We start from the raw sequence: 20,180 nt of genomic DNA on the forward strand, positions 1-20,180 counted from the left end.
TATCAAATATATTTTTCACTTTTTCAGGAATTGTGAATTTATCTCTTAGTTTTGTCTGAGTAGATATGCTGTTCTGGTTCTAAGTTATCTACTTACCAACTGGCTTCAGGAAAAAGGGAGAAAAGCACAAGGGGAAAAGATAAAAATCAACTATAATTCTACTAGTCTAAGGAACCCACTGTTTTTACTTTGGAGTATGTGTTTCCAATACATTTTTACAAAATAAAACACTCTTGTTTTTTAGAAAAATGTTATCATAAAGAATAGACTTTACAATCTACTTTGTGCAGGATCGCAATATATGATCAACCCTGTCATATTTTGATAGATAGTGTACTATAATCCATTTTCATACCTATATTAGCATAGTTTCAATTTTTGACATATGCTGGGTAAACTTGTTTTCATTAGTTAGTCACCTTTCTATTTATTTTGAAAATTGTCTACTTACATCCTTTTGCCATTTTCTACTAGACAGTTGCCAGTGGTACTGGGGTTTGAACTTAGGGCCTTGCACTTACTAGTCAGGCACTAGAACACTTAAGCCATGCCCCCAGTCCCAAGCTTTGGGTTTTATTTATTTATTTGCAGTACTAAGGGGATTGAACTCCACCTGACATTTGCTAGGCAGGAGCTCTCCTGCTTGAGCCATTCAACCAGACTGCCCCCTCAAGTTTTTTTTTATGTGTTAGTAATGTGGACCCTTTGTCTTCCATACATTTTTGTAATGGTTTATTATTTTATTATTTACCATTTAATTTTGTGTTTGCTTTTGATATACAGAATTTTTATGTTTGTATGTAGTAAAATTTTATTTTCTTTTGCTGTAATTCTTTAAGAGATAGACTCATTCCTAGGTCAGATGCATTTTCACTTCATTTTCTCTTAATTATTGATGCTACAATTTTACATTTAACTCTTAAGTTAGAATTTTAATTTTAATTTACCCTATGAGGTAAAAATCTAACTTTTGGTCAAATACTCAACTATTTATCCCAGTACTGTTGATTGAATAGATCATATATACACTATTGGGGGGGCAGTACTGGAGTTTGAACTCAGGGTCTTGTGCTTGCTGGGCAGGTGCTCTACCACTTGAGCCACACTCCCCAGCCCCTTTTGGCTTTAATTATTTTTCAGGTAGGGTCTCTTGTTTTTGCCAGTGCTGGCCTCAAACCATGATCCTCCTACCTGCAGCCTCTCGTGTAGCTGGGATCACAGGCACATGCCACTATGCCAGGCTTATTTATTGAGCTGTGATCTCACTAACTTTCCCTGGCTGGCCTTGAACCACAGTCCTCTGTATCTCGGTCTCCTAAGTCTGTGGGGTTACAGATGTGAACAACTGCGCCTAGCTCTGTGTATATACTGTTGAATATTTTTATGTCCTTTTCTTGCCTAATTGCTCTGGTTAGAACTTCCAATCTATCTCCATGCATCTGTGCTTTTATATGGAAAAACACCCTCTAAAATTTTCATATACATCAGAAAACCCTGTTAGAACTAATAAATTCAGCAAAGTTATCGGGCCCCAAATCACAAAGAAGTTAGGTTAATTTCTATATATTAACACCAAATGATCCAAAAAGTAAGTCAACAAAATACTTCCATTTACAATGGCATCAAAAAGAATAAAATACTTAAGAATAAGCATAACCAAGGAGGTAAAAGACATGCTGAAAATGACAAGACACTGATGAAAGAAATTAAAGAATACACAAATAAATGGAAAGACTTCTCATGTCTATAGGTTAGAAGATACAATATTGTTAAGATGTCATTACTACCCAAACCTTTCAACAGATTGAATATAATCCCTATCAAAAGCCCAATGAGGGGCTAAGGGTGTGGCTTAATGGCAAAGAGTGCCTGTCTAACATGTGTAAGGCCCTGGGTTCTATCTCCAGCACTGCAAAAAAAAAAAAAGCTGCATGAGGTTTTTGCAAAAAGAGCAAACTTAATTCTAATATTCATATGGAACACAAAGGACCCCCTCCCAAATTCCCAAGCCTGTCTTGAAAAGGAAAAAAAAATTGGAGGACTCAACCTTTCTTTTTAAAATTTTTTTCTTGGTGTTGTTTGTTTTGTTTTGTGGTGCTAAAGATTGAAACCAGGACCTTGTACTCACTAAGAGGTTCTTGAGCTACACCCTTAGCGCAGGGCTCATACTTTCTAATTTCAAAACATACTGCAGGGCTACATTAATCAAAATATGGTACTGGTATAAGGTCAGACGTATAGAACAATGGAATAGAATGGAGATCCCGGAAATAAACCCTTGCATATTATGATCAGATGAAAGTGTGCCTTTTAATAGAGGAAAGGACAGCCTTTTCAGCAAACTATATATTAACATGCAAAATGTAAAGTTGGACTATGTACAAACAATTAACCTAAACTGTATTAAAACCAAATGCAAGATCTAAAACTATAAAATTCTTAGAAGAAAATGAGAAATGAGGTGTGTGTGTATATATATGTAAAAAATGTTTGCTGCTTTCTTTAATTTGACTATATTTTGATTCTGTGTCAGGATGCAACAGTAAAATGAAACTAAGTGGACGACCCTACAGATTTATGGGAGTGCTTGGAACTTCAAAACTGTATGACATTCGGAAAACTATCTTTACCTTCACTCCACAGGTGAGTGAAATAATCCAAAATATGTGTTGAGATGAGTGGAAATGAGGGGAGAGAAAGAGAAAGAGGGGATGGGAAGAGGGGGAGAGAAAGACAAAATGAATGAGAGAGGGAGGAATAAATGAAGAGAGAGAATGAATGAGGAGAGAGAGAGAGAAAGAGAGTGTAAATGAACTTTTATTGGAATTGGGATAAGTCAGAGAGTTGCTCAGTAAACATTTGTTGAGTTGAACTGAATTGAACTTGCAGCACAGAGTTAAGCTAAGTGATCACAACTACTAAGAGTAACCCAGGTGTTAAAAGAAATCGTTTTGTTTAGATTTTTGTTTTCTTGCTGTGCTGGAGGTAGGACCCAGGGCCTTGCACATGCTAGGCAAGTGTTCTACCACTGAGCTATATCTCCAGCCCCTGTGATTAGAGATTTTATGAATGTTAGAGTACTTTTAAAGTTTCCCTTACTTTTAAAAGTTAAACTAAGACTGCGTTTGTCCTTTATAAGAAAAATGCACACTTTTTATTCAGCTACTAAGTTATGTGTTTCTTTGTGGGAGGAGTCTTTTGATATGCATGGAAATCTTCAATATCTTCTAAACAAAATATCAGGACTGTTAAGCTGGGATTATACATATTGTTAGCCTGACATTTTTAGCTACATTACAGTAGCAAGAAAGCCCAATTATATGTGTGTGTGGTGAGGAGAAATTATTTTCTGAAAATGAAATCAGGTGTGGTGATGCATGCCTGTAATCTCCACACTTGGGAGGCAGGGGCAGGAGGATAGTAAGCTTCAGGTCAGTCTGGGCTACATAGCAAATTCAATGCCAGCCCAAGCATATGTAGTGAGATCTTGTCTCAAGAAAACAAGGATTGAGGATGTAGCTCAGTGGTAGAGTACTTGCCTAGAATGTGCAAGACGATGCATCCTGTCCCCAGCACCACACACACAAAATATTTTCTGGAAAGAAATTGAAACTCCTCATTTGTCATCTTACATATGAAATAGTACAGCTGAGGTAGGTACAGACAAAAGAGTAATGGACCATAGACTCTTAATTTCTGACCTTGCCATTTGCTAGCCATATGCTTTTGCTCTTCTACATATTGTCTCTGAGCCTTATTTTTCATCTATTGAAGGAAGAAAGGCAAGCCTGGCATGATGGTATATCCCTCTAATCCTAGCACTTGGGTGGCTGAGGCAGGAAGCCAGCCTGGGCTATATGCTGAGACCCTGTCAAGGAAGGAGTCTGCATAGTAAGACCTTGTGAAAGGAAGGAAGGGAGGCAGGGAAGGAGTTAGGAAGGAAGGAAAGACTCACACTAGATGGTTATAGGATTAAATAAAATTATATACTTGAAAAGATTTGTAATCTGTGGCACACTTTTAAAATGTCTGTTTGACCACCACATACTTGAGAAGTGTTAGGTATTAAATTTGGTAGTATTATTACTTCTGTGACATTTTGTATACCTTTGTGAATTTATGACCATTAAAAATATATTTGATAGTTATGAGAGAAACTTGTTCTAAATTATTATTTTTCTTTTTCTCAGTTTATAGACCAGCAACAGTTCTACCTGGCTCTAGACAATAAGATGATAGTGGAAATGCTCAGGACCGACCTCTCCTACCTCTGTAGCCGTTGGAGGATGACAGGCCAGCCTACCATCACCTTCCCTATCTCACACACCATGCTTGGTAAGGACTCTGCATCAAGGAATGAGTTTAGACATATGTTTAGTCCTTCTACATCCAAGAGTTAGTGACAAGCTACTTCTTATGATTTATTCTTTTCAGCAGTACTTGTTGGCTCCTCTCTTGTATCAGGTGATTTTCTAAGCACTGGGGACACATGGGGTAAATAAGGCATGTGAGGTTTCTTCTCTTATGGTGCTTATGTTTTAGAAGGTGAAGACAGACAGTGCACATGAAGCAAACAGATACACAAGAATATTTCAAATGGTTGGAGAGCCAAAACTTTTTACAGTGTAGCAGAAAATAACTTGATTAGGTGCCTACTTTAAATAATTGATTTCTAAGCCGAGTTACATAAAGTATCTTCATACAATTCTTTTTAAAGAAGTAATGCTACATTCTGTATCTATTTTACTGCAGTGAAATAACAGGATTTTTTTAAACTATAATTTTTTCAAATGTATTCAGATTCCTACAACCTATTTCTTTTACTTTTCTTTTTCTCTCCCTCCCTTTCTCCTTTCCTCCCTCCCTTTTTTTCTCTCTCTCCCCTCCCTCCCTCCTTTCCCCCTACCCCCCCACCCCCACTTCTACTTCCAAAGCTAACTGAAGCAGAGAAAAAGTAAAAAGGCTTTTGATTTATCTTTCTTTTCTTTTTTTTTTTGGCTATGCTTCCTGACATTGCTTACTTGAAACTGAGTGAAAGACTTTATTGTTCTCTCCATTTCTGGGGGACTAGAGCCAATACTGAAGTCACTGTTTTCTTTCTGCGTTTCTGCTGTTGCTTCCAGGGGTCTGTTTGTGCTGCCAAAGTGCATAGAATTCCTTTTCATTGAAGAAGAATCCCTTATTAAAAATCATTCAAAATCCAGACAGATTGTTAGGAATTTTGGTCACATCTCAAAAGTGCTTTAGAATAACAGGAGTCGAGGAAGTAAGGTAGTCGTTCTTCTTTTCTGTCCTTTATTTATGACAATTAACAAGTTACCCATTTAATAGCTACTATGTTTCTACACTTGTCTTCAGAAAGTATAAAGTCTAACTGGAGAGAGGCAAAGTTAACACATAAGAGTAATAGAAAGTTCAAGACAGTATATTAAGAAGTACTAAACCATTAGATTCATATTTCACAGTGAAAGTTATCAGGTTGTCAAAGAAAATTTCTCAGCTGAGCTTTTTGGAATTGTTAAGATGCAGATGGGACAAGGAGGGAAATACCATAAGTGAAGGCTAGAAGCAGGAATGAGTTTGGACATAAGGCCTGTGAAGTGACCAACCGGAATAGAGGGGCTTTGCATGTTAGAGTATTGTTACATACAAAACTGGAGAAGTAAGATAAGATCAGATTATGAAGGCCTTGAAAATAAGCAGAGATATTTAAAACAGATTTTCTCAGAAGGCTATAATTATCAAAAGTTTATGAGTAAGGAGTGATATGATGAAAGTGACATTTAGGGAATATTGGTTGGTTACAGTACACATTGTAGTGAGGTAGTGATGTCAAGGAAACTGATCCACTTAAAAGGTGAAAAGACGATGCACTTGATTAATAGAATTAAAAACAGAATGGAAAGGATACAAGAGTCATTTTATTTACTTATTTATTTATGTCAGATTGGTGATGTGTCAACATCATAACAAAGTTTGAGGGAGGCACATGTCATGCAATGGCATGAACACCCAATCACTATGCTTATGAACCCAAAAAGAATCAACAAGAGTCATTTTAAACAGCACCTATAAGTCAGGTATTGGCTAACTAGTCATGACAGACAAATCAAGATGACACCAAAGTTTAGAGATGAGGTGTCTTAGTCCATTCATGCTGCTATCACAAAATACCACAAGCTGGGTAATTTGTTAACAATATAAATTTGTTTATTACAGTTCTGGGACAAGGTGCTGGCAATTTGCTGTCTGGGGAGAACCTAGCTTCTCTACTTCTAAGATGGCATTTTGTTGCTGCATTCTTTGGAGGTGACAAATGTGTTTCCTCACATGGTAGAAAAGATAGAAAAGGGGTAAACCCATTTCCTGAAGCCCTATAAGGGCCTTAATTCCATTCATGAGGGCTCTACTCTCATGATCTAGTCACATCCTAAAGGCACCACCTCTTAATAATGTCGCATTGGCAATTAAGTTTCAACATATGAATTTTGAGGGATGTTTAGAGCATAAAATTAGAAGAACAGTGCTGCCATTGATAAAAGCAAAGATAGTTTATAGGAAGATGCTAATTGTAAAGGGATATGTTAACATATGAAAAAGAGATTTCAGAATTGAAGTACATCGCAATTGGAATGAGATACATAGCCATAGCTTGGGAAGTAGATTTAATAACTAAAAATTTTAAAACTCACTAGATTGACACAACAGCAGGATGGAGACAACAGTGTGAACTTGAAGATAGAATTATACAAATGACCTATCCTGAACAATACATTATAGATGTTTGATGTATAATATAATACCTAGAGCAACCATTAAGAAATCTATAGAAGGAGGGGAAATATACTATGTAAACATCAGTTTTGAAAGAGCGGAAGTAGGGACACTAATATCTGATAAGGTAGACTTTAGAGTAAATGAAAAATACAGATAAAATCATTAGAAGTGAGAAATGAGATATAGTAACAAAAGTGAAGGAGAGTCTAAATTTTCTAAAAGAATACCAAGTATAGTTTTGTATATCTAGATAAAATTGACAAAGTTCCTAGAAAAGTATAGTAGGTGTAAGCTTAGGAACTATTCATAGAACTATATATGAAAAATTATATAACATTTGAACAACATAAAGAAGACTTTAATTACTGAAGAGATACCATGTTCCTAGATGAAAATACTTAATAAAGTATCCATTCCCACTAAATTGTTGTACCAATTCAATATAATTCCAAATAAAAATAAAAACACAACTTTCTATGAACAAACTGAATCTAGATTTCATATGGAAGACAAAATATACAAGATTAACCGAACATTTTTTAGTTTGAACTTAGGGCTTTGTGCTACAAAAATTTTAAAAAGAGCCTGGTGCATCTCTAGCAATAAAAGAAATGCAAATTAAAACCACACTAAGATTCCACCTCACCCCTGCTAGAATAGCCATCATTAGCAACACCACTAACAACAGGTGCTGGCAAGGATGCGGGGAAAAAGGAACCCTCTTACACTGCTGGTGGGAATGTAAACTAGTACAACCACTCTGGAAAAAAATTTGGACGCTCCTTAAAAATCTAAACATAGATCTACCATATGATCTAGAAATACCACTCTTGGGGATATACCCAAAAGAATGTGACACAGGTTACTCCAGAGGCACCTGCATACCCATGTTTATTGCAGCACTATTCACAATAGCCAAGTTATGGAAACAGCCAAGATGCCCCACTACTGACGAACAGATTAAGAAAATGTGGTATTTATACACAATGGAATTTTATGCAGCCATGAAGAAGAACGAAATGTTATCATTCGCAGGTAAATGGATGGAATTGGAGAACATCATTCTGAGTGAGGTTAGCCTGGCCCAAAAGACCAAAAATCGTATGTTCTCCCTCATATGAGGACATTAGATCAAGGGCAAACACAACAAGGGGATTGGACTTTGGTCACATGATGAAGCGAGAGCACACAAGGGAGATAAGAGGATAGGTAAGACACCCAAAAAACTAGATAGCATTTGTTGCCCTCAATGCAGAGAAACTAAAACAGATACTTTAAAGCACCTGAGGCCAATAGGAGAAGGGGACCAGGAACTGGAGAAAAGGTTAGTTCGAGAAGAATTAACTTAGAAGGTAACACATATGTACAGGAAATCAATGCATGTCAACTCCCTGTATAGCTATCCTTATCTCAACTAGCAAAAACCCTTGGTCCTTCCTATTATTGCTTATACTCTCTCTTCAACAAAATTAGAGATAAGGGCAGAATAGTTTCTGCCTGGTAGTAAGGGGTAAGGGGGATTGGGGGAGAGGGGAAAGGGAGGTGGTGGGGGAAGGGGGGAGAAATGACCCAAACATTGGAATAAAATAAAAATAAAAAAAAAGAGCCTGGTGCATGCCTGTAATCCTAGCTACTTTGGAGGCTGAGATACAGAGAATAGGAGGATCACAGTTCAAGGCCATCCCAATTAAATAGTGAGATTTCATCTCCAAAATAACCATACCAAGGTAGAGTGAAGGTGTGGCTCAAATAGTAGAGAGCCTGCAAAGCACTGAGTTCAAATTCCAGTCCTACCAAAAAATAATTTAAGGGAAAATATGAAAAAGATCCATCATAATTAAAATAATAATAATGATAACATTTTAAATAGAGGTAAAAGAGGAAAGCTAACCATAACAAACCTGTGAAAATATTTGAATGAAATAATGGGAGAATGTTTTTTATAATCTAAGGCTGAAGAAAGCCGTCTTTTATAAGACACAAAAGAAAAAATAGAGAAATTTAAAAGCATGAATTTTTAAAGTGAATCTTATATAAAAACATCAGGGACAGGAGTAAAAGACAAAGTAGATTAAAGTATTTTCCATACATACGATAGAGTAAATGGTAATATTCACAAAACATGGAATACTCTTGAAAGTCAATTGAAAAAAATATAAACTACCTAATGTAAAAATGAGGAGGGTCCTTAATAGGCAATTCATAAAAGTAATGCAAATGACTAGAAAGCACTTGAAAAACATGCTCAATCTTATTGGCAGTAAAGTCAACAGTGTCTTCTTGTTTTATGTACCATATAAACAAAGATTTAAAAAAGTATTAGTGTCCATAGTTGCTAAAAGTATGAAAAGGCAGTCTTTCTATACTGTTGGCATAAATATAATTGCCACAACTTTTCTAGTGGTAATTTGGCAATCTCTATACATTTTTTAGTATGTTCCCTTTGTCTTTAACAGCTGTACTTGTAAAAATTTAACCTAAAGAAATAATAGAATAAGTACATAAATATGTAGGTATAAAGTATTGATTATAATATAAAAACTGTCTAAATGTCTGCTATATAATCATTTTTAAGCTATTACAAATGATAAATCAGAAAAGATAGATCATGAAAGACTATGTGCAGTATGATCACTTTCACATAAAATGAGATCATTGTTAGCCTTCTAAACATTTTTATGCCTGTGCACACACATAAGCCAAAGTATATTATGAGAAATAATGTATGTATAACATTTCTCACAGTTCTTGGCACAAAACATACAACAAATAGTTGCTGCCGTTATTGTCAGCATGTAGTAGTCACTGTGCTAAGTGTGTATGATAGATAAGGTACTGCTTTTGAGAACTCTGTTGGTCAAAATCCCTCACCATTTTCTTATTCTGCAGTGTTGTTGGTTTTCAGATTAATTGTTAAAATACAGGGTGATCAATGAGGAATGTCTCATTTATACCATTGCCACCAGAATATTAGTTTGAATAATCAAAATATTTACCCCTACTTCAAAGTAAAAACTACAAACATTGTTTTAAAATTCTCTCCATTTCAAGATGAAGATGGAACCAGCTTGAATTCAAGTATTCTGGCAGCACTCCGAAAAATGCAGGATGGCTATTTTGGTGGGGCAAGGTAAGTGACCCATATACTCTCTTTAGTGAAGTGAAATAACATTTGGGAACTGAGTATAGTAATGGCAGGCTTTTAATGCCTTTTTCTATGTCAACAACATAATTCATCCTATTCAGAGGTGCTATTATTTGATAGACTGAATCAAAGAATTTAGGGCTGGCAGAGTAGCTCAAGTGGTAGAGTGCCTGCCTACCAAGTATGACCCTGAGTTCAAACCCCAGTTCTGCCAAAAAGAAAGAAAAAGAAGCAAATAAAGGAATTTGATGTTAAAGAGGAAGGTTGGAAGATTTTCACACCCTGTTCGTTGCCTAGATATCAGGACCAGAAAACTTATTCTTAAAAAAAGTTACTGAATTTTATGCAATCCTAGCTGCTTTTTTTCTTTTTCTAAGTTTTTATTTTGAAAAATTTTAGGTATACAGAAATTTGCAACAGTAGCTCTGAACACCCATATACCCTCTCTCAAGATTCACCTGTTGTCACATTGTGTTGGTTCTCTCTCTCTCCCTACTTCCCTTCCTATCTACTCCTATCACACACATATATACATACACTATATATAATATTATATACATACATACATACATACATACATAGACTTTTTTGCTATGAAGGTTAGCCATAGACATCATGACTCTTCAATCCTAAATGCTTCAGCGTATGTTGTTTAAGAACAAGGACATTATCATTACACATAGAAAACTTCATATTGATGCACTTCAGTAGTCCCCCCTTATCCACTGGGAATACTTCCAAGATATATCCAGTAGATGCCTAAAACCATGGATAGTACCTATAAACTAGGTACACTACAAGATTAATAACAATAACTAAAAATAGAATAAGTATAGCAATATACAGTAATAAAATTACTTAGAATTTGTGTCTTATTTATTTTTATAATTTTCCACTTAATATTTTTGGACAGTAGTTGATTTGAGTAACTGAAACTGTGGAAAGCAAACCCACAGACAAAGAGGAAATACTACACTTAATATCTGATATAGAGCCCATATTTAAAATTACCCAATTTTCCTAATAATGTTTTTCCATAGCTTTTTTTCACTATCCAGGACCCAACCAAAGGTTAGATTAGCACTTACTTTTATATCTCCTTTGTGTCTTTTAATCTAAAACGTATCTTCAGCAATTTCATTAAATTGTCAGTTACATTAAATTTTGAAGAATGTAGGTCAGTTGTTTCACAGCATGCTTCTCAATTTAGAATTGTCTGGCTGTTTTGTCATGATGAGATTTAGATTGTTTTTGTAGGAATAATACCTGTGTGAAGTTGAATCCTTGTTTTAATTTAATATCTTTTGAGATGGAAATTACAAAGATTTTGTTACTTACTCCTCCTGGTGGGGAGCAGAAAATGGCATGCCCAGAAGCCCCTCACACACACTCACACACACACACACGTGTGTGCACACAGGCACAATGAGGAGCCTGTGGGGAGGGGATAAAACAACCCATGGGCTAACACCCTTATGGGATTCTGGGACATTATCTAAACAGGTTCCCATGGGAAATTTTAATGGGTGGGTTTAAAGCAAGTAAGCATAAATTCCAGGAGGTCACACTGACTCAGAAATGATCACTGTGCAATATCTGCATAATCTATGCAGGGTGTGGAGGTTAGCATGCAGTCAAATAGACTATTCCATAGAGAGGTGGTCACCAAAAGGTTTTTTTTTCTTTTTTCACACCATGCTGGGAATCAAACCCAGGGTCTTGTTCATAGTGTCAGCCTTCTATCTCTGAACCCCAGAAGAAACTTATATAAAACAGATTATCTGGATTCACCACACTGAGCATACAGGGGAGATGTAGAACAAGAAAGTGTGGAATGACTGAACCCTAGTTCTAGTATGAGAAAGTTAAATTTATGTTCAATATTGAAGCAACCCCTTCTTGGGGTGTCATCATAAGGAGCATGAGATTGTTTTTTTACATTATGGGTATTGTTAACTTTGATGACTTATTTAAAGTGGTGTCTGAACCAGGTGCCAGTGGCTCATGCCTATAATCCCAGCTACTCGGGAGGCAGAGATCAGGAGGATTGCAGTTCGAAGCCAGCCCAGGCAAATAGTTTGAGAGACCCTATCTTGAAAATACCCATCACACAAAGGGCTGGAGGAGTGGCTCAAGGTGAAGGCCCTGAGTTCAAGCCCCAATACTGCAAAATAAATAAATGAAATAAAGTGGTGTCTGCCACATTTCTCCCTATCCTTTCCCCAGCAGTCTTTCACCAAATGGTGTTAGCTTCCATTGATTGTTGCCTGAATGTATTATTATTAATTGAGTTACAAAATGGTGTTTTTGTGTTTCTATTATTCGGTATACATTCATTAGTTAGAATTTTTATATATAAGAAAGCTTTCCCTTCTTTTATTTTGTAGATTAGTATCAGCATACTTTAATGGATTCTTATTTTATTCAAAATGTCATGACCCATTCCTGTCATTATTTATTTCACTCTTCAGATTATCCAAGGGCTGGCCATTGGTAGCACCTTCAAGCTGACTTCTTTAGAAAATTAGTACTACTAACTTTCCTTTTGAGTTTTGTTTTTGGCTTTAATAACAGGGGAGGATATGGTTTATAATCTACTATAATGTATTAAATTTCAAGTACTATCCCATGTTCAAAATGGTCTCTTGGGGGTATTTTTAAATAATGTGATGGGTTTATTGTGATTTATCTACATTCTCTCATGGCTTCTCAATGTAAAATTTTATCAGACATTTGACATAGTTAGCAACACAACATATGACAATGGAAGTTAGCAAAACTAATTTGCTGGAGGATTGTGAACCTATAATTATAGCCTTTCTTAAAAGATCCTTTAGTCATTTAAGCTGAATATTGCCTAGGAGTGGTGTGAAATTTCACTTGTATAAAATTTATAGTAATAACAATAAACAATAAATGCTAGTAATAGCATCTAACAAAAAATGCTAGGTTGAATTATTGGATGAATAATTAAAAGTTATCCTTTAGCCATGAAGATTGTGTTGTTTCAAAAAGGATCTCCCTCAATTTTCTGTTTTCTATTTATTCTCTATTTTGTAAGGATTCAAACAGGTAAATTATCAGAGTTTTTGACAACATCTTGCTTCACACACTTGAGCTTCATGGATCCTGGACCTGAGGGTAAGCTGTACAGTGAAGATTATGATGAGGACTATGATGAGCTGGAATCTGGCAACTGGATGGATGGCTGTGACTCAACCACTAATGGTAAGGAGACTTTGTAAAGCACTGACTGGCTAAATAAGAATACAAAATATTGTTTAGCATCATCCTTAACAATTCATGCTGCCAGTAGCCTCACAGTATACTATCCTTGCTCTTCTTTAATACACTGAGATTTCTACTTTTTGTTTGGCTTTACTTTTCATACCTCTACTTACCTTTGGTTTCTGATCTAATATCCCTGTGGTGATTGTGGACTATGGAGTTGGATTGTCCCTTACTAAGGTTAGGGAAGATTTCTTTCCTGAGCATTTGAAGTGGCTGGTGATGTGAAATAGATAGAAACAGTGGTGAGTAATAGATATTTAATCTATGTAGTAAAAAAATCATATGTGTACAGCACTGCTTTTTGGCATGAAAAAGCATAAATAATGAATTTTAATTAGTTACGCTTAATTAGTCATATTTTTATACATTAGAGGGATATATGAGAATCAATGGGAGGTGTATGTAGTTTGTTAAAGCATATTTGGAATGCCTATTGCTTTCACATAGCAAACTAGACAAATGATGTATAATAAAATCAAACTTTAATTAGTGGCTAGGAATCCAAAGATGATACAGTGAGAAAGCATTATGATGCATGAATTAAAAATGGCTGAGAAACACTGCCCTGCAGTGCTAAAATCTATGATCTATGCAGGACAAACATTACATTATTTGAATCCAAAAGAGGGAAGAGCCAATATGAGAGAATTGTTCTTCTGGTTATCTAAAGTTTGATTTTCCTCTTTTCATTGTCTGGGTATTTGACAGTTAGCCTAGAGCTTAAGGTAGCCAATTTTTTTAAGAGTGATAATCAGCCTATAATCCCTGTACTTGGAAGGTTGAGTCCAGCCTGGGCTGCACAGTGAGTCCTGGGCTCAAAAAAAAGTCATGTGATGAAGAAAAGAAAATGGTAAGTTTGCTTTTCTCAGTGAAATAGTAAGTGTAATTTCATATACAATAGACCCACACAGTAGTAGTTGGAAGTACTATTTTCTTATTTGGGCTCATCATTTGCTCACTCTCATTTACTCTGTATTTGTTTTTGTAAGATATTTTGTTTGCTGGGGAGTGGCTCAAGTGGTAGAGCACCTGCCTAACAAGCATGAGGCCCTGAGTTCAACCTCCAGTACCACAAAAAGAAGAGTTTTGTTTTGTAAGATAGTTTGAATTTCTTTGTTGAAAAAGTACATTAAATACAAGGTTATTTACTGCTATCAGTAATAATCAAAGTCATTAATTTTGTCTATCTTGGCATAAAATACTTTGAAAATTAAATAAGAATGATCATATATTATTTGTTATTTCATGAGTAGCACCCATTCCCTTGAATTACTTTCTAACATGTATCTTTTTAATGAAGTGTATTACTACAGTTGATGTTAGTCATTCTGAGTCATTTCCCTCTTCTGGATTTTTTTCATTAATGCTTTCACATGTTGAATGCCTGCCAGCCCTTCTTTGGGTAGAGTTCTTCTCTCTACATTCTTCATAATCTCCACCCAAGTGTCTAGATTGTATTCAAGGTTAAAAATCTTTGTCATTATGATTTCATTGAACGTGAGTTACATTATTAGAGCTTTGCTAGTTGTCATTGGTCACATCAGAGCAAAGGAAAGGTATCTGGAGATATTACTGAAAATTGTCTAAAACCAGATGCTGCATGATTGACCTAGCAGACTTTGGTACTGATATTGACAATGTGCTTTTCTAACTATAAGTATCATGAATATTCATATGAAGTATGAAATATTAGGCATCCTCTGGGTATATGTATATATTGTTCTCACTATCTATATTCAGAAATGATGTTATAGAAGATGTATGGCAGAGAAGGAGCCCAAGAGAATAGGACTATATTTATCTTCTTCACCATACCTCATTACCTAGTACATAGTAACCAATAATATTTGGTGAATAAATAAATAAATGAGGTGACTAAAAAGCCAATGTGTAGACAATAGTCCTTTCTTCACTAATGCCACATGAAGATAGTATTTCCATTGTAGCTGCTAGTTGTAGCATCAGTTTATAACTAGGCTCAATATTTGGTATAAGATTTTTGCCCTTCTCCAACTCCTCCTTACAAAAGTCTCCTACTAGTGGGACTTGAAGGGGCCTATCCTGCTCTTTTTCTACCACTGTCTCACCACTACTATCACACATACACATGTACATACGCATATTGTGAAATACTTGTTCCACCTGTTCTAGAATAAGGACATACTGTTTTCAGTAACCTTTACATTGTCTCAGCATAGTTGAAGAATGGGTGGGTCCTGGTAAATAATCATAGTCTCTAAATCTTAAATCTATGAGGTTATATAATAATCACAAATTTTTTTCCTCCATGAGCTAAAAACAACCTACTTCTGGTGCTGTGTTAATGGGTACAGGAGCCAACCAGAATGCTGGGGTAGATTTTGAAATAACTAAAATGTTCATTTTTTTCTCTTCCCCCTTCCCCACTAACCTTGCAGCTCGCTGTGGTGATGAAGTTGCTCGTTATTTAGATCACCTTTTGGCACACACTGCTCCCCATCCTAAACTAGCTCCTACCTCACAGAAGGGAGGGCTAGATCGGTTCCGAGCTGCTGTGCAAACAACCTGCGACTTAATGTCCTTGGTGACCAAGGCCAAGGAGCTCCATGTACAGAGTGAGTAATGCCATGAGTCCCTAGAGTCAGGCACAGGATGACATGAAGCCCAGGATGGGGGCGGGACATTGATTACACTGTAAGCAGGAACTCTTTTTTTGTTTGTTTGTTTGTTTACTGCTTCCCAGCATCTTGTACAGCACCTACAACACTTAAACATTTGTGAAATAAATTCATTTGGATAAATTCTTGCTGTGGATAGTGCTATGGAGTCTAGTTCAACCAGGAACACAGTAGGGAGAGACAGGACAACCAACATGGAACATATTCAATTTTTAAAAAATTTTATCATAGTAAAAAATGGTAAGAACCTTTTCCTATGAAAAAAGTTACTCCTTTGGAATTAATTTAGTTTAAGGAGAAAGAATAACAAAGGTATTACAGGATAGTCGGGAAACGGACAGATTCTCCCTTAAGTGAGTTACAACTGGTTCCCTCAGGCCAGCTGTAACTTTTACAGTCAGTTGTTCTAGCCATGTAGATTTCAAATACAGTAATCATTTGTCACAACTTTCTCATGCTTCTCCCCATGACCACTACCTTCTTCAGTAATGTTTGCAGTGGGAGATGTCTGTTACTATATATAGTAGGAGTAGTCATGGTTCCTAAGACTATTCAATGCCTCCAGGGTATGAAAGGAGAAAAGGGCTCCTTGGCCACACCTAGACAACCTGAATGTTAACATACAGATAATGACAGTGATTGAGATGCATGTTCTTGCTATCTAAAAATTTTATTGACAATTACTAACCATAAATATTAAATGTGAGTACTAAGGGATCATTTAACATCTATAATGGGAAAATGGCTAGCATTCCCTTTGGGTATATTCCCTGGAAAAAGGGCTTATGCAAAGAAATGAACTTTATTACACCATACTTCTTGATTATGAATCAGCAAATTTGAGTTTAATTCCCAGATCTGCTACTTACTTGCTTGGACAGTTGTTTTAGCTGTGTATCTCTCTGTATTTGTAAAATTGTTAAAATGACAAGAGAGTCTCTCCTTACATGTTGTGGTAAGTATTTAACCAATGGAGTATAAGTAAAAAATATTAGGAATATTTCAAAGTTGATCAGCCACTGCATCTTTTTTATTTCCAAGATAGGATCATCTTGTCACCTATTCTCAGGGAATTCCAACCACTAATGATCAAATATTTTCCTTAGATACTTCTAGGAAAGTTCAGAAAATATAAAATGTAATTGAGTTGTTTCTATTATATGTAGTATTCTATCAAAGAATCAATGGTAGTACCATTGTGGTATTGATCATAGATCATATCAGTAAATTTAACATTTTATATGCCCAGCTGATGGTATAATTCTAGAAAATTAATTAAATATGATGAGTAGACATTCTTTAAATTATATATTTTTTTCTTTGATATTATCAAGAAAGGAAAAAATTGTCATTGTTTCATATGTCACTGGCCCATATATAACCTGATTGTTGAAGTCAACCATGCATTATATTAGTTTCTAAATTATCTAACTTTCCTCATGAATTCAAACCTCTTGCAGATGTTCACATGTATCTTCCTACAAAGTTGCTGCAGCCTTCCCGGCCTTCATTCAATTTACTTGACTCACCTCAAGACCAGGTAAACTTGTACATGAGTTATTTCCATCAACTTTTTATAAAAATGCTATTTTAATGGAAAATAATAGAACTAGCCATTATAATTCCTGTTAGTAGGCAAAATATTGTCCTTATGAAAATATTTGTCATTCTGAGTTTGTTCTTAAAGTGGGCAAGTTTATTTTGATGGTTTCATTGTTTTTCCTTCCTTTTTATCAACATTCAGAAAATTCTTTATGAAAAACATTTAGAGGTAGAAAGATGACTCATTCTAGGGCATCATTTCGTTGAACACTTGTGGACTTAATTTCTTTTCATCATTTCTCAAACTAAAGGTTCCCTCTGTTCGTGTAGAAATACATCTTCCTAGAGACCAGTCTGGGGAGGTGGACTTTCAAGCACTGGTTTCACAGTTGAAGGAGACCTCAAGCTTACAGGAACAAGCCGATATCCTATATATGCTGTATACTATGAAGTAAGTGATATATAGTGTCAGCATACTTTAATGTTCATACAGAGATAAAGTATAATATAGTATGCTAGTTAGCTTTCCATTACTGTAGCAAATACCTGAGATAAGTTATTAAAAGAAAAGATTCATTTTGGCTCACAGTTTTGGTGGTTTCGGTTCATGATTAGTTGGCTCTATTATTTTGGATCTGTGGCAAGGCAGCCCATCAGGGCAACAGTATGTGGCAAAACCATTCACCTCTTGGCCAGGATGCAAAAGAAAGAGAGGAAGAGACCAGGGTCTCACAATTCCCTTCAGTGACAAATCCCCAACAACCTAACTTCTTCCATCACGGCCCCACCTCTTGATTTCCATCACATCTCAATTAGCAACATGTGCTGGAGACTAATCTTTTTGGGGGATATTTCAGATCCATACTATAGGATACAGTAAATAGAGCATAACTTTAGAGTTTTACTGATCTGGATTTAAATACAGTTTGGTAACATACTCACTGTGTGACTTCAAAGCCTCAACTGTACTCATGTACAAAATTTGGATTATACTTACTTCATAGGATTAGTGTAAATATCTGTAAAGTTCCTAATACACTGCCTGGCACATAGTAGGTGGTTGATAATTGATAAGTAGTATTATCAGTATTAGCCTCTATTATTTGTTGAAACCTATAGTGTAGTCTCAAGCCAAATGAAAGAAGAATATAGAGGCTTATAGGAAAAAGAAACTTAACATTTTTGAGTGTTCGCTTATCTGTAAGGCACTCTGATAGGTATTTTGTATCTTAAAGTTAGTATGTCCGAATTGAGCTCCTCTTTACTGCTCACCCCACTCCTTCACAAAATAACCTGTTCTTCTTCCTCTTTTCATGCTGTAGTGACCATGAAGAAGTAGGTTAGATCCTCTCTTCTCCAAAATTTGCTTTGAATGTTGAGACTGCTAATGTTATACATGTACAAGTGTGGACTGTTTGTTCTGCACATAATGAAACTTTGTGGAGAGAGCAAAGAAGGCTCCCAGGTTTCTCATAAAAAGCTTAAGAGAGCAGGGAAACAAGAGTAGACTGGAGGTTTTATTATGATTAGAGAGAGAGGCTGGAGTGAGGGTTCTCACTACCACCAAAATAAGGAACAGTTACACTTTCTAGACAAGATGAAGTAGATGCATTTCTTCCTATCTTCCCAATTAAGTCCGGGACATGATTTATGAAATAATCATAGCAAAGACCTGGTGGAGTGGCTCAAGTGGTAGAGCACCTGTTTTGCAAGCATGAGGCCCTGAGTACAAATCCCAGTACCATCAAAAAAGGAAAAAATAATCATAACAAGACTGAAAGGTAGAGAGAACAAGGCAGGCCAGCTAAGGATATCAGGGTCTGAGGAACAGAATGGTGTTGAGATCCCTAAATTTTCTTTTTCCCCCATATATTCTGCACTGAAAATGCCAGTGGGCACTGACAACAAATGCTTCAAGGGAAAAAAAAACTCTGTTCCTTCTAGACAAAAGACTGGGAAATAGGTAGCCTCGCAAGACAGACAACTTTTAAACAATAACCACTCTGCTCCAGCTAAGCACCATAGGAAAAATAGGAACTCTACCCCCATTGAGGACTGAGGGGAGCCCAGACACAGCCCAGCTTGCTCAGCTATAACAAGGCAAGCATTATTCTACCTTCTCCACTGCCACAGTGTATCAGTAAAGGCCAAGTAGGGAACTGAGACTTAACATCCACTCTTAGAGTGAGGCCCTTTTGTGATATGAGTGGAAGCCACATGGGGAGCTTGAACTTCCATTCCACCCAATGGTAATGAGGTACTCCTTTCCACTAAATGGTTTCAGAGGAGACCTAGCAGAGTCAGGACTTTGACTACCACTTAGTGCTAATGCAGAGCCAGCAGAGGCCCATAACAATAACAAGGCACCCCTCCCCTTCTATCCAGGGTGGTATTAAGGTAAAGCCTACTGAGAAGCTTTACTTTCCACTCCTGTCCAGCAGTAAGTAGTGAGGCACCAGTCCCGCCATGTATCAATGAAAGCTGAATGGGGAACCTAGACTTCAACCCCACTCAGCAGTAATGAGGCAGCATCTCCTTTCCTCTGGTGTTGTAGTGTCAAAAAAGGCCTGCTGACGCACATGGTTATTGATACTGCATTTGGTTATTGTATGTCTTAAGTGCTTTTTAATATCTACTCTTTTTTTAATTTTTATTTTATTCATATGTGCATACAATGTTTGGGTCATTTCTCCCCGCTTCCCCCACTCCTTCCCTAACCCCCCCACCCCCTCTCTCTCCTCCCCTACCCCCTCACTACCTGGCAGAAA

At 36.3% G+C, this 20,180-nt stretch overlaps 1 protein-coding gene and 1 non-coding gene across 11 annotated transcripts in view; one reads left to right on the top strand and one right to left on the bottom strand.

Annotated features, from left to right (window-relative positions):
• The window catches only part of Phka1 (phosphorylase kinase regulatory subunit alpha 1), a 108,479-nt gene that overhangs the window by 44,537 nt on the left and 43,762 nt on the right, over positions 1 to 20,180 (top strand). For 8 of the 10 annotated variants that reach the window (XM_074063604.1, XM_074063605.1, XM_074063607.1 and 5 more), the window contains 7 exons: positions 2,534 to 2,643; positions 4,191 to 4,335; positions 9,829 to 9,907; positions 12,984 to 13,150; positions 15,631 to 15,807; positions 17,331 to 17,410; positions 17,724 to 17,863. In XM_074063604.1, the coding sequence (XP_073919705.1) occupies positions 2,534 to 2,643; positions 4,191 to 4,335; positions 9,829 to 9,907; positions 12,984 to 13,150; positions 15,631 to 15,807; positions 17,331 to 17,410; positions 17,724 to 17,863 (898 nt within the window). The remainder of the gene's footprint in view (positions 1 to 2,533; positions 2,644 to 4,190; positions 4,336 to 9,828; positions 9,908 to 12,983; positions 13,151 to 15,630; positions 15,808 to 17,330; positions 17,411 to 17,723; positions 17,864 to 20,180) is intronic. The other 2 variants (XM_074063609.1, XM_074063611.1) reach the window with 1 other exon arrangement.
• Positions 5,941 to 6,044, bottom strand: LOC141420197 (small nucleolar RNA U13). The gene has a single exon (XR_012444865.1). It is a non-coding gene; the product is annotated as a small nucleolar RNA U13 (small nucleolar RNA).

The sequence above is a fragment of the Castor canadensis genome, chromosome X (assembly GCF_047511655.1).
Source record: "Castor canadensis chromosome X, mCasCan1.hap1v2, whole genome shotgun sequence".
NCBI lineage: Eukaryota > Metazoa > Chordata > Mammalia > Rodentia > Castoridae > Castor > Castor canadensis.